The 27424-nt window shown below is 35.5% G+C and overlaps 1 protein-coding gene across 10 annotated transcripts in view; it reads left to right on the plus strand.

Annotated features, from left to right (window-relative positions):
* The window catches only part of PKP4 (plakophilin 4), a 239560-nt gene that overhangs the window by 53067 nt on the left and 159069 nt on the right, over positions 1-27424 (plus strand). For 8 of the 10 annotated variants that reach the window (XM_081260642.1, XM_081260647.1, XM_081260645.1 and 5 more), the window contains one exon: positions 23487-23623. In XM_081260642.1, coding sequence (XP_081116768.1) covers positions 23492-23623 — 132 coding nt within the window. In that variant the 5' untranslated portion in view covers positions 23487-23491. Of the gene's footprint in view, positions 1-23486; positions 23624-23739; positions 23837-27424 lie in introns of those variants that run through there. The other 2 variants (XM_081260641.1, XM_081260649.1) reach the window with 2 other exon arrangements.

Consider the following 27424-nt stretch of genomic DNA (forward strand, 5'->3'; position numbering starts at 1 on the left):
GGTGAGGGAGGGGTTCAAGGAAGGTTTCTCAGGTAAGTTGACTCAGCAGCCTGAGGTAAGAAACAAAGAGCTGGGTCAAGGGACATGCCACAACCTGGAATAGCAACTGCAAATGCAATTGGAAGGAGGAACAGAGTGCTGCTGTTTCTGGAAGGTGCAAGAGGTAGAGCCTGAAGGCCTACCTCTCTGCCAGCAGATACTCTTCAGAGGAAAACTTCTGAATACTCTGGTACACATTTTCAAGTTCTAATAGCACTCATTTTGAAACATTAAGTAAAACATTTGGAAAATAATAAGTGTGCTAGTCAGCCGTCCGTAACTGTGACCAGATACCTGAGAGAGCCAACTTAAAGCAGGAAAAGTTTATTTTGGCTCGTGGTTTTAGAGATTTCAGTCCATAGTCAGCTGGCTCCATTGCTTTTAGACCTGAGTGAGGCAGAAACATCCTGGTGGAAGGGTGTGGCAGAGGAAAGCTTTCACCTATGGAAGCCAGGAAGCAGAGAGGGGGCAGAATGAGGCAGTCTTCAAGGACACGCCCCCAAGGACACACTCCCTTCAGCTAGATTCTACCATCTACCTTTCTATCACTTCCCAATAGTCCATTCATCTATGAATCCTTCTATGGAATAATATATTAATGAGGTCAAAGTCCTTATGATCTATCACTTCCCCAAACCCCACCTCTAATCATTACTGTATCAGAAGCAAGTATTCAACACATGAGCCTTTGGGGAATATTCCAGATCCAAACCATAATATTAAGCCTGATATTTTTCCTTCAAGCTATACTATAAAACGTGAATTCTGAAAATATTGATTGTGAAATGTGAAGAAAGTACTTTTGAATTACATGGGAACTGATTCATATTTCTTTTAGAATTGTACTGTTTTGGTCAGCCATTTAATTGAAAGAGTCCTGCCTTAAGAAGCGTACTCCCAAGAGAAAGACAGTGGGCAGGTAGTATCTCAGCTCAGAGCTTCCAATCACCTTGCTGTACAGTGTGACCCTTGACATTTTGGGCCTCATCCAAGCTTTGGAAAGTCTCAGCACTGGTTGTGGTTAAGACAAAGGTAGCCCAGGAGGAGCAACTCCTGTGTTTGTATGTTGTTATGTGTTGGTGTTCCTTTCAATATTATTTAGAAAAAAAAGGGTTCAGAAAATGAGGAATTTGGAAAACCACTCAACTAGATAATCTTCAAGGTTCTTCCCATTTCTAGAGTTCTTTGAAGCTATTGTTTTTATTAGAAATCTTAAGTATATGTTGCTTAACCACTGAGCCACATCTCCAGACCTTTTTTAATATTTTATTTAGAGACAAGTTCTCACTGAGTTTATTAGGGTCTCACTAAGTTGCTGAGGCTGGCTTTGAACTTGTGATTCTCCTGCCTCAGCCTCACAAACTGCTGGGATTACAGGTGTGCATCACTGCGTCCTGTGGTTTTCTTGGCAATAGGCTTTCTACTATGTTTAAATACTGTTGGCTCTTTGTTGTTTTTGAAATATGCTGAAGAAATAACAAAATTACCTCTTAAAAATATACTTAAGTATCTTTAAAATAAATAAAAAATGACAAGCATCTTTATTTTCAACCTTTTAGTGAAACTTTGTTAATTGAAATATTCTAACATCCTGAAGAGAATCAGAAAGGAACATTAGAATGAAACTCTTTCCTCTGACTAATGTGTTTATGTGAAATTTTGCCAAGAAGTTCCTGTAGATGTAATTTCACCTTGTGTACTTTTAGGTTGATGGGACAGCCAACTGCTGGTTAAAATGTTTTATTTTTCACTAGGGAAGATGTATCAAAAGTGGTTAAGAAAAGAACTGCTAAGAGTTTTCTAAAAGTACTATGTTTATTTAGTGGCCATTCTTGATGATTGCACCCACTTTACAGGGCATGTTCTTTTTAGATCGCTGCCACCACTTCTGAATAACAGTATGGGATTATGGACAAAAGGGGTGGGAAACAATCAATTGAATTCCCAGGTGATCATAAAGTCTGCTCCATCTGGCCACTGACTGACTTCTGTTCTTTCTTTGGCTTTAAAAGTCTACTTCACATACTTATCACCTGGGCATGTCTACATTTTGTATGTTTATCTTGCTCCACGTATTTTGCAGTGGTTTAGATCTGTGGATCCATAAATGATTAGTACCACTTACCAAATCAAGAAACATGGATTAAATGCAGAGAGAGACCTGATTGTTTCTCAGCATTTCTTGTATGATTGACCACTGTAAAGTATGAAGATAAGTTTATGCTGTTAATGGAATGGCTTTGTTGTGATGTAATTTCAGTGACTGCCTGTGGCAGTTATATGTCAAAGGTAAGTTGAAAGCCACATGGTTTATCACAGTGGTGAAGATCAACTGAGTGCCATGAAACCGGGACTCAGTCATGGATGGCAACATGAAACTATTCCAACTAATTCTTTCTGATGTGTTTCACCTGATACTTTCCAGCTCAATCCCTTGCTTAACTTTCCCTTCTTGAAAAATTTTACTCCTTGGAAGAATGAATTGCAGGCCTTGACAGAGACATAGACTTTGGCTTCTTAATTTAGTATTTTTCAGTTCTTTTGTGACCATCAGTTTTCTGGCATTAACATTGATGCCCTGTTCAAACTTCTTTTGTTTCTCTCATAGATCTCAAAAGAGCAGAGGAAGTGCATTGTTTTAAGCAGTCTGATAAGATAATGGTATTTGGGACCTTGGGATGCATAGAACTCCTTGAATGTGGAATACTGTGTGGGAAAAGCTCTAAATCTTCACTGCTGATTGCATTTAGACTGATATGAGCCTGTTGCTCTTCATAGTAAGCTTCTGTCCATAACTGAATATTTCTGCATGTATCCTTTATAGTGGACTTTATCTCTGATTATTGTGGCTCTGCCATAGGATGGTTGTTGCCTTTCTTCTTTAATAGGTTCTGTATTGGCTTTTTGGCTGCTGTGACCATTTCGGGGCTCACAGTTTGAGAGGTCTTAGTCTAAAGATGACTGATTCTGTTGCTCTGGCTGCCAGGTGAGGCAGACATCATGGCAGAAGGGTGTGTCGAAGGAAAGCACATGAGGACATGGAACTGAGCAGGACAGAGAGAGCTCTGCAACAAGGACAAAATATAAACTCCAAGGGCAGGCCCTCATTCACCTAGCTCCTCCAGCCACACCTCACCTGCTTACAGTTACCATCCAGTTAATTCCTATCAGGAGATTAATGCACCCATTAGGTTATGACTTTGATAACCCAATAATTTCACCTTTAAACTTTCTTGCATCATCTCACACATGAGCTTTTGGGGGCATACCTCCTACATAAACCATAACAGAGATGTTCGGTTTACCCCTAAAGAGCATTTCATCTCTTAGCCATTCTATATAAGAAATGGAAAGTAGAAATGAAGATGCCCCCAACAAAAAGTCAGAAAACACTACATGTCCTAGACCATAGCTAATTCCCATGGAAAATTCTAGCATAGTTTTGTTAAAATAGATTTTTAATTGGTGTATAGGTAGAAAATTGATATTAGAGATCCAGCTGCACTTCAAGTAGCAGTGTGACTCAGAAAGAGGAGAGAATCGAATCGCTGGGCTGTATAAGAAACAGATTGTCTTTTCAGGTTCTTTTTGTACTCTATCAAAGTGCCAGCTCGCTCTCACTTCACCAAACATGAAAATAAATGTCTTCTTTATCATAGTACCTCTGATATCAAGATTATATATATTGCTATATTTATTATGAGTTGTGAACATACATGCTTCTGTTTGGACAGATGGTACTTTTGATACAATCTTTACAATCCCAGTAAGCTGATTGGACATCAAAATTTTATACTCATCCCATTACCTTAATTGTGGGGAGGTGCTAGGGTGATTGTGGAAAGTCATCTGACATGTGTTCTCTTACTTTGCACTGCCAGGGTTCTAAATATTTATTAATTGTTATTTATTTATACTTGGTAACACTATACTTTATTGGTGCATATTCTGCTTTTCACAGGGTATTAGGTAAATTTTCTCTAATACCTAAATGGAATCTGTCAGTGAATTTCAAATTATAGTTTATGCTGTTCAGATTAATTAGTAAGCCCTTCTCCTAAGAAATAAAATGGCACAAAAAAATGTGTTAGGGACCTTCACAATATGTTAAACTTAAAATATTTACTTTTTGAAATATAATTATGTCACATTAATTTCTATTCTAATTATGAATTCATAATCAAATCAGTTTGATAGTTTTCTTTGCACTAGGAATAGATGAGCTATTAAGCAAAAATTTCAAAATAACAAAATTATAAGAGATGTAAACATAGTTAAATCATGGAGGTATTTTAGGTATTTTCCCACACTCTTAGAATCACTAAATGGTGTATTTAATGTATTGATTAAACCAGGGCACAGTTATCTGTATTTTTAGTGGCAGCAATAAAAAATACATCTATAAAATAATAAGTAATGTAGTCTTCGTTTTCTTGCTGATTTACCCCAGTCAGGTCATGTTTCATATATTGAGACATACTCAAGACTTTTCTAACAACAGTTTTCCAGATGGTTGCTAGAAATATACCTATGATTCACAGGATAATATTGAAAACACTCTTTAGTTACATGTTGAGCAGGTGAGAATTTAGAAATACTGGTATAATGAAGTTGTGACATAAGTAGCCTTATCTTCTGGTAAAGGAATGTCGCTCCCTTGACTTGTGGTTATTTTCAAAAATTCTTCCTTCAAGGGACTCAAAACCCTTTCCCAAAAAGAAACAAGTTACCCAACTAGGAAGATTAAAGATGAAATATGATTCTTTCTGACATTTTTAGTGCCAACTAATGAACAAAAGACGTCTTTAAGGGAGCAGGTTGTTCAGTGGTTCTTTGTGTCTGAATATGAGCTATGTAATACATTAAACATTTTCCCGAAAGTGCAGTAGTGTAGTGCCAGTTTCTATTTTCAGTTCTTCAAGTAGTAAAATCAGTACTGTCAGCAAGCATTTTATTAAAAGCCTCAGCACATGTGTTACACTATAGAAAATACAGACATATAAGACAGGGATCCTAGTCTCAATGAACTTTAATATAAGTAGATGATGGTTATGTGGTGATGGTTGTTTTGTTTGTTTTGCAGTACTGGGGATTGAACCCAGAATCACTCCACTACTGAGCTATATCCCTAGCCCTTTTAATTTTGACACAGGGTCTTGCTAAGTTGTTCAGAAAGGACTTGAACTCTGCTTCCCCCTGCCTTCACATCTCTAGTTGCCAATTTTACAGGCACACCACCCAACTAATAGTGCCTTCTTAAGAACAATGCACCAAGCCAGGTGTAGTGGTTCATAGTAATCTCAGCAGCTCAGGAGGAGGAGGCAGAGGCAGAAGGATTACAAGTTTAAAGCCAGACTCAGCAACAAGGTGAGGTCCTAAGCAACTTAGTAAGACCCTGTCCCAAAATAAAAAGTGGAAAAAAATGATAACATAAATAAAAATTAAAAACAGGCTGGGGGATGAGTCTCAGTGATTAAAGGCTGCTGGGTTCAATCCCTGGTACCAAATAAATAAATAAGAACAAGGCACATATATTCTGTGTATGTAGAAGGAAAAAGTGGCTTGGTGATTCAGGTGTCAGGTAATGAGGAATCACACTGGCTTGTGGACCTTGAAATGAAAGCAAGAGCAGGGCTGGAAAACAATAGGGTGGAGGGATTGAGTCCAATCCCCAGCCTAAGCATCTCAGGAGACATGAGAGCAGCCCTACATAGAGGGAACCACTGTAGACAAGACTGTTCACCACTTGAGAACAAGCAGATACAGAAGGCCTCTTTTCAAATTTCCACCTAACTTTTGCCTTCTGATTTCTTTAGTGATCTCTCTACTACTATTCCTACTCTACTGTTCTCTAGCCATTCTTCTTCCTCTTCCCCTTAGTGTAGAGGATCAAACTTAGGACCTTGCACATGCTAAGCAAATGCACTACAACAGAGTTATACCTCCATTCTCTTTCACCATTCTTGATTCTTGATTTATCCACCTCTTTTTTTTTTTTTTTTTTTTTTTTTTTTTTGTGAGGTTGGGGGAGCAGAGGGTGGTATTGAGGGTTGAACTCCCAGGCCTTTTTGTTTTATATTTCATAGCAGGATCTAAGTTGTTTAAGACCTTGCTGAGGCTGGTCTAGAACTCATGATTCTCCTGCCTCGGCCTCCTGAATTGCTAGAATTATAGGTGTGTTCCACCACATCCAGCCTCATCCAAGTCTTGCTCAATTCTTGTTCTGAAAAACCACAGAGTGGTACAGGAAGGCCTCTGTAGCCAGAGTCAGATAAAGGAAGAGCTCTTCGAGAAATGTGGACACAAAGAGCATACAAAGGCCTGCAAAACTCATGTTAGAGTTTTCTGAGACTGTTAACAGTCAGGACAGAGCCATTTCCCAAGGCCTTTAAGTTGACATGTTTTATTTTCTGTACATGTTATAGTATGTTGATGAAAAGAGTGATTTGGGGTTAATTTAAGATACACAATTTTATTTAAATGCTATAATTTATCAGAGCTTCAAAACAAATATTCTACCCTTTTGAAGAATTGAGTAAATTGGAGAGTTTGATTTAACTTTGAAAAAATTTGATGTATATTTATCTGAATTACATTTGCTCAGTTAACTGTGTCATTTGACTGAATTTTATTTTAGAAATTACTGACAAATTGTATTAGAGAGATGAGATGAGACTTGAAGGGGACAAAACCAACCAATAGTTAGAAAGATATTTCTAAAGTGAAAACTTTTTGTTTTGCAATTTTAATTTTTATACAAACCATTTATCTGTCTATGACATGCCATTTAATCTTTATGGATGAGATAGGAGCACATGCAAACTCAGCTAACCATAAAAGTATTTCATTCTGAGTCAGTTGTTCCATTGGGTGTTTAGGTGGGAAAAAATCCTCAGTAAAGCATATTTAGTCATAAAATAAGTAGTATTAAAAACCAGTAAAAAAGTGTGATTAATGATTATTTTAAAATATTATATTTCTTGCCTAGAGAGAAATTTTTCTGGTTGCTTATGGAAAATTCGAAGAAAATCCTATACCTATATTACTATGTATGCATTTGTATACATTTATGCTTTTGGGGTGACCATACTAGAAATACAAAATACATAATTTAATAAGAAGTATTTATTTAGAATGGATTTATTTAAAAACAAAACAGGGATGATTGCGTAGGTCTTCTCTGGATATCGTATGTGAAATACTGAACTATGTTAACCTGGTTCATGATTTTGAAATTATTCTTACTTTTTTTTTGGGGGGGGGGATACCAGGGATTGAACTCAGGGGAACTCAGCCACATTCCCAGTTATATTTTGTATTTTATTTAGAGACAGGGTCTCACCTCGCTAAATTGCTGAGGCTGGCTTTGAACTCACGATCCTCCTGCCTCCATCCCCGAGCCACTGGGATTTTAGGTGTGGGCCACCATGTCTGGCTTTTATTTGTACTTTTGATGAAACTTACATGCACTGTGAAAGCAAAAATTTTAAACAGATTTTTAGACATAAATGATATTCCAAAATTAAGACATCATTCTGTAAAAGATTATTTAAACCAGTTTATATTGAAAGAATAGAATTAAATTCATGGGCTTAGTGGCAGCGTAACACCTGAGCATAGCTATTGCAGAGTAATAGTGTAGATTCAAGGATAGTAGGCATGTACAGGAGTGAAAAAGATTCCAACTGACAAGCTCTAATATGCCCATGTGCACAGAGCACCACTGTCACCCTTATACATTTTTTAATATGTATATAGCTGTTTTCAGCATCTTCTGGAGTGACTAACAAACATGCGTTATTTATGGTGACTAACCATTCATTTTATGGGCTTTGTGTTAACCCTTTCTTAAATATCTAGGATTATTCAGCTGGATTTTTGTGTGGAGAGAACAACTAGCTGTAGCAACAAGGCCTTCCCAGCATCTCATCACAATCTTTGAAGTCACTGCAGTCCTGAGGCTGCCTTCAGTTATATAGTTCTAAGAATTAGGAGTAATACATAAACCAGACATTTCTTTCTTAATGCAGAATTACCACAATATCATGTTTGCTAAAGAGGCTTCCTCTGAATCAGGGTAACATGTGCTCTGGTGAATTCAGAATCTTGTTAAAGGTGAAGAGATAGCTTCAAGACAGGTTTCATCGCAGGACTGTCTCTGCACCAACAGCTGAATATTGTTCTTGTAGTCTCCCATTTTTGTTTCCTCAGATGGAGTTGGAATCATGGTTTTCCTTTCTTGTGCTGTATACTGACCACACCCTTCTCCAGTTTTGATGCCAGTCACCCATGATGGATCATAGTTCCTTGATTATAATTTCTAGATCTCTTGGTGGAGGGGTGCATTTACTGATTTCCTAGTTTATTTCATTCATGTACAAGCTTACCCTTATTTTATTGATTTTTCTGGAGGACTCTGCCTGTCATTTTTCTTTCAGGTTAAAGGGGCATTTCCAGATTGCATCTGAATGTACCCTATGAGGAAATTGAGGCAAAGAGAGTGGTAATGTTCAAGTACTCCTTTATAATCTGCTCAAGGATTACTTGGACCTGGACAGTGAAAAATAAAATTTTCTAGGATTATATTTATCATTTTATCCCCAAGGGACTTGGCACAGGCACAAGAAGGATAGAATAATAATTTCTTTTCTCATACAGGTTCTAAATGATTTTTTTTAATAAAAGTATTCTTTTCCCTACAGTTAATTCATATCTCTTCACTAGGATTTCCCCAATACTCTTCTAACTTGACCCTATCTTTTACTCTCTTTAACACCTCCTTACCAATGTTATCTAACTCTAGGTGACATTAGCACATTGACTGAGTCAGTGGTTCCTGTTTTGGTTTAATTCTTTGCCTCAACATTCATCATCCCCTTAGGTAATTTTAAAGGCTGTGTAGATAACCCATTTCTGTACCTGTCTTTATGGTTTCTTTATCTTCTATCTTCTGAGTTTTCTGCCTCTTTTCATCATTTTCTTCTCCTGCTTCCATCACCCAGTTTTAGACTCTTTTAGGCCGTCTCTGAATATTGGCGCACTGTGAGATTTTATGCCTTTGTGTTTTTATAGTAACCCTCATCTTCTCTGATGACCCTCTTCTCCCATATGAAGCTTATCTCTCCTGTCACTTTCATTGTGGTATGTTTTATGCATTTTTACTATTACATTTATCACACTATTTTTACTTTTTTTCCCCTGCTAAGCTGTGAGCTCTTTCAGCATCTTAATGGTCTTGAAACCTAACACTGTCTAGTGTTTCAATGAAAACACAGATATGTTGTCATTCTTTTTAAATATTTTTATTAGTTGTCAATAGACCTTTATTCTATTTACTTATTTATATGCAGTGCTGAGAATTAAATCCAGTGCCTCACACATGCTAAGCAAGCCCTCTGCCACTGAGCCACAACCCCAGCCCTGATATGTTGTCTTTCTTTCTCAGTTTGTTTTGTGCTTCCATTGAACAGACACTTATTGAATGCATACTTTGTGTTTCAGCACTTTTCTAGGTGTTGAGAATATGGTGGCAATCCAGATGGAAATAATTCCTGCCCTCGCTGGTTGGTGGAGTACAGAAAAGTAAATAGGATAATATAGTAAAGTCCATGGCTTGCCCCGTCTGTGAGCAAAATTTTAGAAGTTATTTCTGTAATGGTTGGTATTTTTTTCTTATGCTTTCTTCAGAAAGCTGTTTGGACATTTTAAGTATGAAACTGTATTTGGCTCCTTGAAAACAAAACATGGTATTAAGCATGCAGAGTTTGAAACTGAATGAAAGAGCCTGAAATATAACCATCATTCTTCAGAATTTACCTTGCTGCAGACAGGAGTAAAAAAGGATGTTATTAAAATTGTTTATCTACGGTATTTTTTAAAATACCTTTTTCTAATCTAGGGTTTCCTCCTTTACTCTAAAGAGCTACTTTTAAAAACTACAAATCATTACATGCAGAATTGCATAAATCAATATTATGTAAAAAAGAAAAAAATCTTTAAACTTGTATAGTGTTTTTCATGATGCTCCAATTCAAAACTGTCACTTTTTGACAGTTTTTACTAAACACCTTATAGATTAATATCTGTACTAGACATGTTTTAAGCAAATTATTATATATCCCAGTTGGGGAATTAATCTGTATACAATCAAAACACCAGTGTGTACCATATACCTAGTTTAATTCCACATGAATGTTTATGAAAAATGTATGAAAAAATAATTGAAACCTGCAGCCAGCCTGAAACAGGCTGGCTTCTTTTATTAGAAGAATCATTCATTCTTAGTTACATACTAAGTTTTCAAGAAACTAGTAATCATCATACAGCCAAAACACAATTTCATGCTTAATTTTGTTAGAATCTTTACTGAAAAGAGTTTAAATTATTCTGTACAATATTCTTTAAAGTACTTAATTGGTATTTTTCTTTTAATAGCCTGACATCAATGGAAAAGCAAAAGACCAAATTTTAGTTGTAGAGGATGGAACAGTACCTCTTTCTAGCAATATTTGCTTATCTATGATGATTATTGTATTGCAGGATTCCCTGAAGTATGTTACTCAGAATGTTGATAGATGATCCTCAGGAAAAGGTGGGGGTCTGTGATCAAGTAAGTGTTGAGAAACTGGAGGTATAGCTGAGTGGAAAAGTGCTTGCCTAATAGGTATGAGGTCTTGTATTTGATCTCCTGCACCACAAAAACCAAAATTAAAACAAATAACAAATACGTGTTGAGATGCTGGCTTAGATGAAACTAAGCAGGCTTATTTAGTTTCGGGATTTCTTGGAGACTTTACAAAGTTCTAAATGAGTACTTCTCAAACTTTCTTAAAGTGTAAACAAAACATCAGAAATCTTATTCTCAAGAAAAGTCTAAGGCAGGCTTGAAATTCTTCATTTAGTTCCAAGGTGCTATCAGTGTAGCTGATATGCAGATCACACTTAGAATACCAAGATGCGCAGAGATTTTTAAGAGGAAGCATGCTCTGTAACTTTTCCCGGAGTTATCGACCATAGGCACTTCATTTTGAGATGCAAGAAATGATCCATGGAGCATGCTTCAAAAGTTTTATATTTTAGAGATGATGAGCATTTTTCATATATTTGTTGATTAATTTTATATGAAAAAATGCTCATCATTTCTAAAATATAAAATCAAAACTAAGATATCATCTCATTCCAGTCAGAATGGCAGCTATTATGAAGACAAACAACAACAAGTGTTGGCGAGGATGTGAGGGAAAAGGTACACTCATACGTTGCTGGTGGGACTGCAAATTGGTGCAGCCAATTTGGAAAGCAGTATGGAGATTCCTTGGATATCTGGGAATGGAACCACCATTTGACTCAGCTATTCCTCTTCTCGGTCTATACCCAAAGGACTTAAAACCAGCGTACTACAGGAACACAGCCACATCAATGTTTATAGCAGCACAATTCACAATAGCTAAACTGTGGAGCCAACTTAGATGTCCTTCAGTGAATGAATGGATTAAAAAAACATGTGGCACTTATACACAATGGAATATTACTCAGCATTAAAAAAAGAAGAAAATCATGGCATTTGCAGGTAAATGGATGGAGTTGGAGAAGAAAATGCTAAGTGAAGTCAGCCAATCCCCCCCCAAAAAATGCCGAATGTTTTTTTGATATAAGGGGGGGTGACTCATAGTGGGGTAGGGAGGAAGAGCATGGGAGGATTAGATTAATTCTAGATAGGGAAGAGGGGTGGGAAGGGAAGGGAGGGGGAAGGGGATTAGCAAGGATGGTGGAATGTGATGGTCATCATTATACAAAGTACATGTATGAAGACTTGAATTGGGGGTCAACATATACAAACAGAAATATGAAAATTGTGCTATACATGTGTATTAAGAATTGTAATGCAAAAAAAGTATATGTATAATGGCATAAATTGACATGAACATACTTTATATACAGAGATACAAAAAATTGTGCTCTATATGTGTAATAAGGATTGTAATGCATTCCACTGTTGTCGTGTATTTAAAAAAATAATAATATCAATAAAAAAAGAATTTTATATTTTAAATTGAATCTTTAAGGTTACAAATTAATTAATTTATAATTTAAATAGAAGTCTAATGAAGAACTTCTAGGTTATGATTGGCCAGACTGCCTAGTACCTCTCAAGACACTGAAAAGCCATTTAGCTACTAAAAAGAAAACCATGTAGAAAGAAAAGCCAATGTCATGAGCTAAAATGATAGCCACCACATAAGATAGTAAGTTGTTACTGTATATGTACTTTTCTTTAATAGACCTCTGAATGTTATTAAATGCCCAAGTCCTTCATTAAACAATTTTACTTTACTAATTCACGTATCAGTTACCATATTTCTAAATCCCCATGTGCTTTACTAGTGATTTCATTAGTCTTTAATCTTTGTTAACCGTAGTATTTGATATAAAAAACTAATAACGAAAGCAAATCTTTTACTTGGAAAAGATTGAGGTTTGATATGGTTTACCATAGCTTTAATTGCAAATGATATAAAAGAATAGGGAGATTTTTAGAAATCTAAAATTTTGAACTAAAAAAGCTTAATAAAATTAATATAGGTGGACTTTTCTCCATTTGGATCCTTCTGCACCACCTGGAATAGTATCCTCATTTACGTATCCCCAATTGAAAACATTTTTGAGCACCTGCCTTCTTTTTCACTAGTTGCATTTATTATAGTTATTTGTTAATTTGCCTTGTCTTACCTCTTAGTATATGAATTGGATTAGAAATTAATGTCTTGTTCATCTTTATACTTTAACACCTAGTTTATAGTGCGGTACATAAGAAGAAGATTGTGAATGCATTAAATAAATGATATCTTTGTAATAAAATTCAATATATAAATTTTAATTTTTTATTCTTATGATATTTTGAATAATATGCTATTTTTTTCTTTGTCTTCATCTTCTCTCTTGGAGATTGTATGGGATAGCATTACTTATTCAAGATGTAATAGGCCATCCTAAATCTTGTTGGTTCAAACAGCAGCAACTGTTTTATTTCTCACCCTTCTTAATTGGTAACAAGATTGCTGTGCTAGTCTTGCCCAGGTTCACTGAGGTGGCTGCAGTCATCTGGCAACTCAGTGAGGATATGACTATCCAGGATGGCTTGTCATATATTCTGAGATTTGGGCTGGAATGAGTAGAATCACTGGACTTCTGCCTCTATGGTGTCTTTAATCCTGATCTCCCTCATAGTGGAGTGAGCTCAGAGTTCCAAAAGAGGAAGCTGCCAGGCTCTTAAGAGCATATTTGCCACATCCTGTGGTCAGAGCTTATCACATGAATAGCCCAGATGCAAGGGAGGGTGGTAGGTGCTGCCTCTTTTGAGTGGATCAGCAAAATCACAGTCACCTAGAGTTATTTTATTTCTTTTTCTCCCCCTAAGTTAAATAAGGACATTTGTATAATTTTACTTTCGTTAGTACCTCATTGCTCTGATTGATAACAGAAGTGGAATTAATTTAGATGTAATCTTCATTTTTCCTGAATTATTTGCTTAGTGCTATTTCTTGGCTCCTAAACCTTACTCTATCATATGGTAAGATTTCTTTAAAGAGTATGGAAACAAATTCTGATTATTGTTATTGTCCTCAAATGCCATGATTTTGCCTTCATATATGAATCATGATTTTTGGTGGATATTTGGAAGCAATATCTTCTATCTGTATCTGTATCTACTGTAAATTCTTGAGATGTATTGCCAATCCAATTCTCAGTCTTTGTTTCTTCTGTAATAACCTGTACAATCTTTTCTTTATCCTTGGAACCTGGAGATTTCCATGAGTTAGTCTGGTATGTTTCATTCACTTTATTTACTTGTTGTCCCATTTTAAATTAAAGTTTGTTTTCAATGCTGGGAAACTCGCATATCATTTCAATACACCTTTTAGTATTCTCCATTTTTTTCTTTTTTTAATTGATGAATTTTATTTATTTATTTATTTATCGATATATGATAGCAGAATGCATTACAATTCCTATTACATATATAGAGCACAACTTTTCATATCTCTGGTTGTATACATAGTATATTCACATCAATTTGTGTCTTCATACCTGTACTTTGAATGATAATGATCATTGCATTCCACCATCATTAATTACCCCATGCCCTCTTCCTTCCCCTCCAGTCCCTCTGCCCTATCTAGAGTTCCTCTATTCCTCCCATGCTCCCTCTCCCTATCCACTATGAATCAGCCTCCTTATATCAAAGAAAACATTGGGCATTTTGGTTTTTTGGGATTGGCTAACTTCACTTAGCATTATCTTCTCTTAACTCCATCCATTTAACTGCAAATGCAAATCCTTTTTTCTCTTTTACAAGAACTCAGAGTAGGTAAATGTTACTCCAGGACCTAATCTCTAGTCTCCAAACTAGTCCTCACCTCCTGTCCCTCCGTCTCTCCTTCCCTGATAAAATTACTTAAATTATTCTTATGAAATACTCTTTTGAAGAATTCTTTTGCCATTCATCTCCTCAATTGAGATATTTTTACCCTCAACTTTTTTCCACTGTCTGGTTATTTCTCTTTCCTCGCAGTTTTGAATGTAAACACTAAGGACATTAGTTCTACTTGTTCCACTTTACTTTCTTCTATTTAAGGAGTTTCGTCCCCCCCTGGGCTTCAGTAGGTAGCTGACACCTGCTCTGTCTGAATTTGCTTTCTTTGCCTCTGGAAAGTGCTTAGGCACTTTCAGGACAGGGGCTCACTACTCTTTCTTTATTATCCTGATTTGGCTCCTAGAATCTGTTATCTACCAGGCTCTGAGCCTGTAGCTCTCCCACCTCCAAAGGTGGTTTCTGTCTCTTATGTGTGATAATCTGCTGTGGTTACTTTATCATGAATCTGCAGCCATTATCTTTCTGACATTTTGGCACACTGATGACTTTCCTAGAGTGACAAATTTTTCTTACCTTAATGAGAAAATGCCTTTTATTTCACTGAGTTGTGAGTTGGAAGAGGTACACCTATCTTGCCTCTTGATCCACTTATTCCCCTCTGAAGAGTTTTAATTCTTACTGTATTGATTACCTTCATCAGGTCTTTGTACACCCTTTACCATTCCAGACTCTGGATTTATCATGATTTTCATTTATTTCTTCTCTTTGTTACTCATTATGGCATCTAAACACTATGAAGAATTCCAAATCTTAAAAAAAAAAAAAAAAAAAAGGGAGAGAGAGAAAAATCCAACCAAACAAAACCTACCTAATTCTATAGTACTTTCCCCAAAGTACTATAGAGTTCCTAGTTTTCTTTCTTTATTCTCCATGAGAAGTAAGGTATTTATTTGGACGGAAAGTTGAAAATACCCAAGTGTAATCCATGTTTATCATAATAAAATTTCTAGTTTTTACTAACAGATATGCAGTGTTTACCTGTTGTCACTGGGGCTGTGTCCACACTTGTAATGCCAGGGAGCACCATTCACATTGCTCAGAACATCATTGTCTGCACATAGCAGTGTTGATACTGATGTCACAATTAACTTTTTTTTTTCCCAGAAATTATTGAATGGTATAGGATTTGAGGACATGATTTTTGTACCTTAGGACCCTTTCCATTGAAGTGACTTCCTTCTAGGCATTTATGCATCATAAAATTATACTTAATGTAATTTTAAAACCACAGTAACTCTCTTAAAAGTGGATTATCTCTTGGGCTGGAGTTGTGGCTCAGCGGTAGAGCGCTTGCCTGGCATGCATGAGGCCCTGGGTTCAATCCTCAGCACCACGTAAAAATAAATAAATAAATAATAGATAGATAGATAGATAAAAGATCCATTGACAACTAAAAAAAAACATTTTTTTAAAAAAGTGAATTATCTCTAGCAGTTACGCTACTAAATACTATATATACAATTGTATATATTATTTTTCTATTTATGAATCACACCTAATATTTATTGTAAGTTCTAGATTTAATCTTTTTCCTTTTCCATAAAAAATACAGCTATGGAAGAGTCCATAGGATATAAATACAATTAAGGGAATATTAAGAAGTAGGCAATATCTGTGTAACTACTGCCCATGGCAAGCCATTACTGCAGAAGCTTTTCGTGTACCTTTCTGAGATCACATAGCCTGCTTGCTTCACAGAGGTCGCCACTACTCATAGCTTCATTTTGCCTATATGTAAACTTTCCATACATGGAATTCCACTCTTTGCATTCTTTTGCAACTTGCTGTTTTTATTCAGCATTATGGTATGAAATATATTCTTGTTTTATAGAGTTGTGATCCATTCATTTATGGCTATAGGTGAAATATATTTTACGTAAATATACCACAATACATTTTATCCATCCTGTGTTAATGGGCACTTAGGTTGTTCATGGTTTATGGCCTTTAGAAAGAATACTGTCATGAATATAATTGTGTATCTCATCAGGTGCATACTCATGGACAAGTATCTTCACTTATTGGATACTGGGTTAGGAGATGCATGTGTCACCACTCTACTAAGTAATGCCAAAAGGTACTCCAAAATTATGGTCCCAGTGACATGCATGTGATAGTCTCCCTTCTCCCCATTCTCTCCAGAATCTGAAATTAAATGTTCTGCTCTTACAGTGGTAGTGGATTGATATCTCATTGCAGTACTGAGTTGCATTTTTCTAATTACTAATAAGGTTGAGCACTTCATTATCAGCCATCCAGCTGTTTCTTTTCTGAATGACCTCATTCACACCTTTTATTGTTGCTCTTGTTTGTTTGCTTTTTATATCTGGATATCTTCTAGTCATCTTTGAATTGTAAAAATAAATTTACAAATCAAAATATTTAAATACTATGCATATATTATTCTAGAATTACTATGTAGTTGGCATATAGCTCCCTTCTCTACAAATTCTTTCCAAAAAAAAAAAATGCAATTTTTAGATGAACTGCATGATTAGGTTAGTATTTAACTACCAATCATCCTAAATAGTTGCAGTTTTTCATACTGCATCTATTTTCAGGACATCTCAAAAATATAACTGTAAAAACTTTATCTAGTGTTCCTTTTATAATTCTAGACTAAATTCCATATGGTCCTGAAGATATTAAACTTTCAGGCACATTCTTAATTTCCCAGTACTGTACTTCATTATTTTCTTCTGTAATATCTGTTCCCATTTCATTATAAATAATTCAAAGAGAAGCTTATCTTTGCTACGTAATGATAATAGTTTTTTTCCGGTTTTCCTTTTAAAATATTTGGTTCATTTAATGTTTATTTAAACTTTTCAATTATCCTATATCATTAGTGTCTGTCTTTAGATTTTAAATTAAATTTAGGTATTTTTACTTATTTTTTGCACTTTACTTTTTTTTAGTTTGTTCCTAAACTTAGTATTTTTTTTATGAATTTTGAAATTGTGATTCTTACCAATATAACATTTTCCTGAGTGTTGTAAATGAAGTTACAAGATGTATTTTATACTCCAGATTACAAACTCAAAAGAGGAAGGGGAAAAATATGTAGAAACCAGCTTTTTTTGCTGAATTAAACAAAATATTCTTAGTATATTTTGTCCAAAAATTTTCAATAAGAAGAGTAGAAGGGAGTCAGTAGAGGAAAATAACAGTATTTGGTTGATCTCTTATTTCAGAGATTTAGCACAAAGATGACTTTGTGAATTAGTATCATTTGCAGTAAAAGGGATTATGTATATTGAGTATTTAGTTGCCCATATATTGCATGCATAACCTGCAAAGAGAGACTTCAGTGATCATATGAGAGTGTATGTGACCTTAAAGTCTTGAGCATTAAAATTGCCTATTAATCAGTGGTAGTTCAATATACAGTAGACATAAGTGCAACTGTGGACATGAACACTCACCCTATCATACTAACAGTTCTACACAAAAACTTCTTTACTTAAAATTATAATGAAGACACACAACTGTTCAAATCACCTTCCTCCAAAAAGTGTTTGAAGAGGTACAAAATAATGCAGCCCAAGGATGTGATAAAAAGAGAAGTTTGAGAGCAGAGATGTGCATAACCACACATTTAAGAGTTGGTCACAGATTCATCTGAGCTTTCTGCAGCCAAATAAAGAGAGAAACAGAGCCAGTGCTATGATTTCTACCATTTCCTCAGGAAAAGCATAGCTTCCTGCTTTTCAGGTGCCTGTTTACAGAGACAGTATGATGCAGAAGTCAACATTCTGAAGAATCCTGAGGAACATTCACAAGAATCAGAATATAGAAGTTGTTTTAGTGCCAGACTCAAAATTTAGAAGCCTCAGAGTTTCCTGTGTCTAGCACACTCAGAATCAGCATCCCTTCTGTACTCTTCCTGCTATATAACCATTCACACCTGGAATGAAGAGCTCTTGTGCTGAGGAATGTGCCACATTCAAAGGCAATCACTTCTTGAATTTCCAGCATTTGACCCTTAGATCCAAAAGAAAAGACCTTCCTGAGTTTTCCCTTATGGTTTCTTTAATTTCAATTCAAAGTAATATAATCATTGTAATATAATAATATGTCATAAAGAAAGCAGTTATGTAGGATGACACACATTGTTAAAATAGTCATTCACTTTTAGTCTAGGTTTTGGGATTGTAACTTAAAGAATTTAACTATGTTTATCCATGGCAGTTCTTCAGAGGTTTATAAAATTTACTTCTCTATACAGACCACCTCTTTTTGAGTCTGTCCATCCTATATCTCCTAAAAAGCTTTGAACTCATAAGGAACAGAACCTACATCGTTCATTCATTTCATTGCTATTCTTGTGCCTGGAAATAATGATTAAATCCTTTCAACACCCACCTCAATCCTTCTTGAATGGATCCAGTCTCCATTCCTGTGAATGTGCTACTCACAGCTGGAAGTGAACCTATCCCAAGCAGCCTGAGGAGGGTTGTACACTCACTTGTCCTATTCCAATCATCTTAAATACTTCAATCAGGACAGTATAAGATCACCTTAGCTTATGGCAGTTGTTCATTCATTTTGTCCTTGTACCGCAAGTGCCCACATTCCCCCTTCCACCCCAAGGTCCTGTTGAGCTAACCTAAAACAAAACCTTTTATTTATCCTGTTGTTTTTATCATTTGAGGCAGCTCATTACTATAGCATAGCAATATATGTTTTGTGTTTTGATTTTTATCATCTGATAAATTCAGTATTCTTTTAGTTATTCAAGAATTTCAGCATGTTCTATGTATTATTATTTATATTATGATTGAAGTTTTGGTTAGAATTGGGTCAAGGTCAGAACTCAAGCATTACATTAAAAACCACCATAAGGTGATATATTTCATTTAGTTATTTGTAGACTTTTGGAGTCAGCAGTTGCCCTTATTTCAGGCCCATTTCTATGTTAATTATAGTATCTTGGGGGCCTTCTAATATGGTACATGCCTCACTGGAGTTTAAACACACTGCATTTCCATGGTTACACTGCCAAAGACAGAAATTAGACCAGCTTAACACGACTTTTCTTTGGTGTGCCTCTTTTTGTTTCTCACAAATCACTCTTGGATAACATCCTTTATAAAAATCTCACCCAAGATCTTGTCTAGCTCTAGAGTTTCTAATGTGAAGAGTCTACCTTCTCTTTTTCTAAATACAGCCATGGCATTTTCTCCTTGATTTTTTTTGGCATATCTTCTGTTCTCTGTAGTTTTTTGCAGAGCCCCCCAAAATGTTTTGGCAGTCTTCTTGTAAATTTTCTCAGGTCTCCAGAATGTGATCAGTCATGTCAGGCTTGTTGAAGTCTCTGTGCTCTATACTCACTGCTTCTTTCCTTATAAATGGAAAGAGTAATAATGTCATTCTGTGACTTTAGTCATTATGAATATTCACCTCTGGGCTTGGTAAAAAGTAGATGCAACTGCTCTGTTTAGATTTACTTTATTCCTTCCAAATCATTAAATAATATATGATTGAAGAACTACAGGAAAATAGACAGGAAACCTTAATAGGCTGATAACTTGTCAGCATTGTGGTGTCTCTCCCTGTTCTTTGTTGGTTGTGGTTTTTGGGGACTCTTCCAGGAATAGGTGTGTGTCTCCTCCTCAGTAATGGATGAGTACTGCTGTCCTCACTTTTCACCCAGTGAATGTTTGTAATCATCAGTGATATATTCCAGTCTTCGAGGAATCAGAATAAAATATCCCCATCTAAGAAAATATCCTCTTTTCTTGAATTTCTTAACATATAGCAGTTTTCTTTACAAATTTGTACACTCTTTGAACCTCTTTCTATTGATTTTAGTGTTATATCATTTGCATCATGCTCCTTTGCCCTGAACTGTTTCTTATTTTGCTACATCAGCTAAATGATGAGCCATAACTGCCTTTTGCCTGTGTCCCCTATAACCCTGCATTGCACGTGGGCAGAGTGGTATTCAAAAAATGTTCATCTCCTTTCTTCTTGAGTAATCAGCTCATCAAAGTAAATATTATGAAATTATGTAAAATAACTCTGACATAATTACAAAAACACGTTTTTCTGTTTCTTAAATAGTATATGGTTCCTCCTATTTGTAGTAAGAATAAATAATTACTTTCCCAAAGACGTTTCTGCTTCTTTTCTCAAATTCTCTTTGTTCACTGAATATTTTTTCTTTTTGTTAATTAATTTTTAAAATTTATTTATGACAGCAGAATGCATGACAATTCATATTACACATATACAGCACAATTTTTTGTATCTCTGATTGTATAAAAGTATATTCACACCAATTCGTGTCTTCATACATGTATTTTGGATAATGATAACCATCACATTCCACCATTATTTCTAACCCCATGCCCCCTCCCCTCCCACCCCTCTACCCTATCTAGAGTTCATCTATTCCTCCCATGTTCCCCTTCCCTACCCCACTATGAATCAGCCTCCTTATATCAGAAAAAAACATTCGGCATTTGGTTTGGGGGGGGGTTGGCTAACTTTATTATCTCCTCTGACTCCATCCATTTACCTGCAAATGACATGATTTTATTCTTTTATTGCTGAGTAATATTCCATTGTGTATATGTGCCACATTTTTATCCATTCATCCACTGAATGGCATCTAGGTTGGTTTCACAATTTAGTTACTGTGAATTGTGCTTCCATAAACATTGATGTGGCTGTGTCCCTGTAGTATGCTGTTTTTAAGTCTTTTGAGTATAGACCAAGGAGAGGGATAGCTGGGTCAAATGGTAGTTCCATTCCCAATTTTCCAAGGAATCACCATACTGCTTTCCATATTTTTTATATATTTATTTTTTAGTTGTAGTTGGACACATTCCTTTATTTATTTAGTTTTATGTGGTGCTGAGGATCAAACCCAGGGCCTTGCAAGTGCTAAGCAAGTGATTTACTACTGAGCCACAATCCCAGCCCTCACTGAATATTTTCTTCTCTTTTTTATCACATATTAGTTGCTTCACTATATTATACTTTTGACACTTATAATTTTTGGTTTCTAGCATTATTTGTTTCCCTGTTGCATGGTAACAATCTGTTCTTTGCAACCATCTGCTAATTTTAAGGTGTGTGATTGTTTTCAGTGGCATAAAACACTTTCCTATCTTTACTTACCTTGAATGCTAATCTAGTATATTTATGTGTGGCATTTGTTTTTTAAAGTAGTAGACCTCATATCTTGTTTTAACAACTGATGAATTACAGGAGGGAATTTTGTTTGGTTGTTATTGTAAGTAAACATACCACATAAACTAAAAACTAAAGATTGACATAAAATTATTCTATTTTGTTGCATAAAAAGTTTGTAAGCCCATTTTTATCAGAGAAGAAAGTATGGTTCAGAGGGGTGGTAACTTGTTCTAGGGCTCCTAGGTTTTGATCCTAGACCCACTGACTTCAAACCTGAAGCTCTTCCTGCCATTCCTACATGAGAAAATCCTCCTTCTTGCAGATTGGGGCCCACTTGGGCCTTGTATTACATAAAACTGGGAGTTAGAGAATTCACTGAATAGAATAGGCACAAGAACTCTCCATGAGTCTAGCATCCAGGGGAAATGCACAAATAAGCTCATTAGACCTGTTTTCCATTTTTACACCTATTAACATGGCAAGAATAAAACAACCACTAGTGGAACCTAGAACCAAGATCCTCCTCACCAACCTGGGAGCCAGGGACCTTTGGTGATATGCATATCTTGTCTTTTACTTATAGGCTATGACTTTGAAAATGGATATCAGGCTGATATTGAAATTTGAGAGTATGGGGGGAAAATCCCATATTGAACACTATGGAAATTAGTGATAAAAAATTAAAATAGTAGAGTAATTTTTAGAACTATGAAGAAAATTGAGAAAAATATTCATGGCCTCAGATGTCCCTCTAGCAGTATATGGTGTAACAAACACATCTAAACAGATTGGGTCTTCAGGGCATCCTACTACTTGATGGTATTTACCTAATGACTGGAATGAAAAAGTGTCATCCTTCATTCATATATTCATTTATTCAGCAAAGTTTGAGGATCTATTGCATATGCCAGGCAATTGGCTAAATTCATGGTATGATATAGACTGTGCTCTCATGGAGACAGTTGTAAAGGCTGACATGTAAACAAGTTATTGTAACATTTTTGGCATTTTATATGGGTGTATTTTTTTGCTCTTTTTCAAAATTGCAAAATGCCCATATCAGGTATCACTAAGTCTCCTTGCAAATACACTGCTCTCAGTGAAGTGCTATCTTAGGAAAGATGTTCTATCTCCTACTAAGAACCTATTCTGTCACAAGTTATGGACCTGGAAAACAGGTTATCTTTTCAACACCATCTCCCTAATCATTGTCATCTTTAGATAATCACACTCCTCTAAGGAAACCAAGTTAGATCTAAGACCCCACCAAAGGTGTCTTTCATTTTGTTTAAATTCTGCATAATTTTATTTATTTATTTTTAAACCTTTCCCAATTTTAAATTCCTTTTTTGTGCTACATACATAGGCATAAGCCTCTTCTGTAATTAATAAAACATTTTTTCTTCTGTCATTTAATGTTTGTAGATGTCTTACTTTGTGTTACTAGTTCTTTGAAAACTGATTCTACTAGCAACCTAGAGTGTTTGTTATTTAGTTTCTTGATATTCATATTTATTTATTATCTGTTAAAAAAATTAAGACATTTAACCAAATTTTGACAACTTACTATCTGTAATATATTTTTAATAAGCCTTACTCCCCAACCCTTTTGTGTCATTTTCTACTAAATGTTGTTTAAACATTGTCTAAATACTTTTTATTATTATCATTATTTATTTGATTCTTTTTTGTTTTTGTATCACTAAGCTATACTTTGGCTTTGGATGTTACCTTTCAGAAATCCAAATGCTGTAAGGAACTGTGATCATTGCTGTAGAAGTCCACTGTTGTTCTTAGGAACTATCTGTGAATCCTCTGTCCATGCAGGAGTTCAGGAGAAAGTGTTAACCCTTTACCTGCTTGGTTGTAGGAGGAATGCCAGCTCCTGAGCAGGCCTCATTGGTGGAGGAGGGGCAACCACAGACCCACCAGGAAGCTGCCTCCACTGACCCAGGCATGGAACCCGAGACCACAGCCACCACTATTCTAGCTTCCGTGAAGGAGCAGGTACATGCTTTTATTAAAAGTTACAATTATTTCTTCAGTGCCTTTAAAAATTAATCTTTGGATATGTTTTAAATTTGTCTAACGACCTTGACACCTTCACGTTTTCTAATTATAAGGTGTTTACATCCCTGAGTACATTGGGATGACTGGCATGTAGAGCCGCTCCAGGTGCCAGTCAGAATCGGAACATGCAGGATACTTGTGCGTCTGCAAGTAAGGACAATATTGATGGTGATTGGTGTCTCTGTCTCCCCCACATTGCAGAGTATGTGCATGCACGCAAAATTGTGTAAAGCATATTTCATAATGCTGACTTTTCTATCAGGACTCTGGCAATCTGAGGCCTGTCATACTTATCCTTAGATATTTTGAGCATTTTAACATAGGTATTAGGGTTGTCTCTGTGATTTTTGGATAAAAGCTGTATTTGTGTGTTTGTCTGAATCCAAGTATATTCATTTTGTGAGCTAATGTTCTAAAACTTGTCAAACTGTGGCAATTTGCTTCAATGTCATGTTTATGTCCTCTTTTTAAAGGAACTAATTCTCTGTTTCCTTTAAACCCAAGTAACCAAATACATTAGGTCTTATCTGTAGTGCTTAGAGAAATTGGAATTCTGGAATTTAATTGCCTACTATTTAAAATCTTTATAAGGTAAATGTAAATTTAAAGTTCTAGGGGTAGTTTTCTTTTCTGCTCCTTCCCTCCAATAAAAAATTAAATGCCCTCCTCCCGTGAAGGTTATTTAGCTGAAATAATATAATATTAATCTTTTTAAAAATGTTATGATTAAATCACTGGGTGCTTTAATCTAAATGTGTATTTTCTGGAATTTTTTTTTTAAAGTAGTATCATAGCTCAAATGACTAGTGATGGCTGAGAGTGAAGAAATAATTAATACCTTGCTATTTTACCATTTGCCATGGCTTAAATTAGGAATGTGGTGTAAAAGATTACTCTAAACCTATGACATGCATCTGACATTAGAACTGTTTTTAAGAAAAATCATTTCACAACTTATTCTAACAGTAAAATGTGAAAATGGAAAATGTTTCCATTTTTTGCTGGAATTAAAGTTTTTAAACCTTCCACATTTAAACACAAGAAAAGCACAGTCAGTATGGTTTTCTACTTTCACCAAACTATGGAATGTCCAAGCTTCTGTCACTATTAGGGGAGAGAAAAGGACTTTCCTCCTGTAGTACTCAATAATTGTAAAGAGTTGCCGTAGGGATCTAGATCTGTAAGACGTAAAAGTTCTGATTTATGTGCAGCATATAATATGTTCTGAAGAAACATGATGATAAATTTATCAAAATGCCCAAAGCGGACTTAAAACTAGAAACTGTGCAATAAACATAGCAATGGGAATTTGGTATTTGTGCCTTAGACCAGATGCCTGCAAATTGAAGAAGATATGGAAGCCTGTTAGGATTTTTGGCACTAGAAATCCTTGATGGCCTCAGATGACTTTTAAGTTTTATCTTTTATCAGTAAATAGTATCTGAATGAATGTTTTATGATAGATAGCAAGGATTCCTGTTCCTCAAGGTAGCAAAACATATTGCAAGTATTTGGGTTATTCATTAAAAGACTTGACATATATTTCTCAGATAATTTACTTAGTGGAAGGATATACTCTAGTCTTTGCTTCTTTTCCTGCCCTGAGGAATTTGAGTCCATTAATATGCATTTGCAGTTTTCTTACTTAGTTTCTTTAAAAAATTATCAGTGCTCATTACCCAGGATTTCATTCATTCCACCAAAAACATCATGTCAGTCTCTTGTTCTGAGAAACACTCCTGATTTTATAGGGCTAACTTCAGCTTCCATCTGATTTTTTGGCATCAAACAACATATAGTTGGATCAAAACTTCTTAATACTTTCCTGAAATATGCCACTCCCTATCATCTGCTTAATGAGACAGAACACAGAAAAGTAATATATAAGGAAGCTAATTACAATATATTTTATAAAATATTCATCAGAGTGACATTCTTAGGCTATAATTTATACTCAACTATGATGATTAATGTTGATAATGTTATATATCAAAAGAGCAATATTCTTAGATGGGGTACATAATTACTGGAAATCCTTACTGTTGTGCCGTGTTCAGAGCTGTGGAATGATGGTATCAGCTCTGCAGATCTCAAAGGACAAACCTGGTTTCATAGCAGCACTGTCTCAGGAATGCTGTTTCCCTGGGGTACAGAAACAAGGGATCCTTTCAGGGCAACAAGGCAGATGGACTGGTTTTTTATCCTGGATTCTATGTTCACTTTATAATCTTGAGATGATTTCTTAACTTCTCTGTGCTTAGTAGCCTCATTTATAAAAATGAGAATGGATTTTTAAAAATTTGGGGATGAATAATAGCAGTTGTAAAGGATATTTAATCAACATGTAAAATGTTTATAGTAGCACCAACATCTAATAAGGCCTAATGTTACCATCATCATCATCATCTCTACATAAGAAGAAAAGGTTCTTATTCAGTGGAGCTTGTTATTCTACTTTTAGGCATATCTGTCTGGAATTCAGTGAGCTTTCTTTGGGATATTTGTATCAGAAGACCAAAAACACCTTTCTGAACTTTGAACAATGATTGTGCTGTGTATTTTACTCATATGCAGCATTAAACTTTCAAAAATTCACTATACTGGTCTTACAAATTAGAATAGTTTTATGTATATATTATGAGAAGTAGAGAATGTGAAAATAAATTTTTTTTAATATGCCAATTTATTGCAACCTTAAACTTAACATCAAGGCACTTGGTTACAGAATTGCAAAATAAGATTTTTTATCACCGGGCTGGGGATATAGCTTAATTGGTAGAGTGCTTGCCTGGCACGCACAAGGCCCTGGGTTTCTAATCCCCAGTACCAAGGGTGGTGGGGGGTTCTTTTTCAAACAGAGTGCATCCAAGCCACTAAGATAGTTCACATGTACTCCCAGGGTAAAAAGGCAGGAAATGGCAAACAACAGGTAGCAGTCTTTCTATAAGGAGTCTGTTAAACATCTGAAATTGGATTTAGGGTGTCATAAAATATTGATATTTTCCTCCACTGGCCAAGCTTCACCTAGGATCCTCCAGTGCCAGAAAGTGTTCCTGCTTCTTAGCATCATGTTGAAATTCATAGTCTCCTCCTTTTAAGAAGTTATAGCCTTTCACATTGATGTCATTCACTTAGATACATACCTATGCAGGTACAGAAAGAGTCCTTAGTCTTTGACAGACAGAAATAACCCACTTCTGTTCAAGACTACTTTTTTAATGAAGCCATATTTACCCTAGCCTGTATTCACATCTCTACTGATCTTCTTTGGCACTTCATACCACTGCTGTGACTTTTAATTGTATGTTTCTTTGGCTTCATATAATTGGCTTCCTAAGGGCAGAGCCATGTTTTACATTATTTTATACCCATTTACAGGTTTCTTCTCTCCTACCATGTTGAATGTATTAGTCCTGCAATAAATGATTGTTCAAGGAGAAAATGGAAGGGTAATACTATCAAATTGCCTTATCTCCAGTTCCTTGCCCCCCCCCTTTTAATAATGGAACCTGTAGAGGTGGGGTTGTGGCTCAGTGATCGATCGAGTGCTTGCCTAGCACATATGAGGCCCTGGGTTCAATTCTTAGCACCACATAAAAAATAAATGAATAAAATAAAGCTATTAAAAATTACCTCAATAAAAATAATAATACTGTAACCTGTAGCCACAACTACAGAAACATTGTCAGCACAAGAGTCTCACAGACAGCACCTAGACAACTCATTACTCAGCTGTAC

The sequence above is a fragment of the Spermophilus citellus genome, assembly GCF_964194105.1.
Source record: "Spermophilus citellus genome assembly, chromosome: 11".
Taxonomy (NCBI): domain Eukaryota; kingdom Metazoa; phylum Chordata; class Mammalia; order Rodentia; family Sciuridae; genus Spermophilus; species Spermophilus citellus.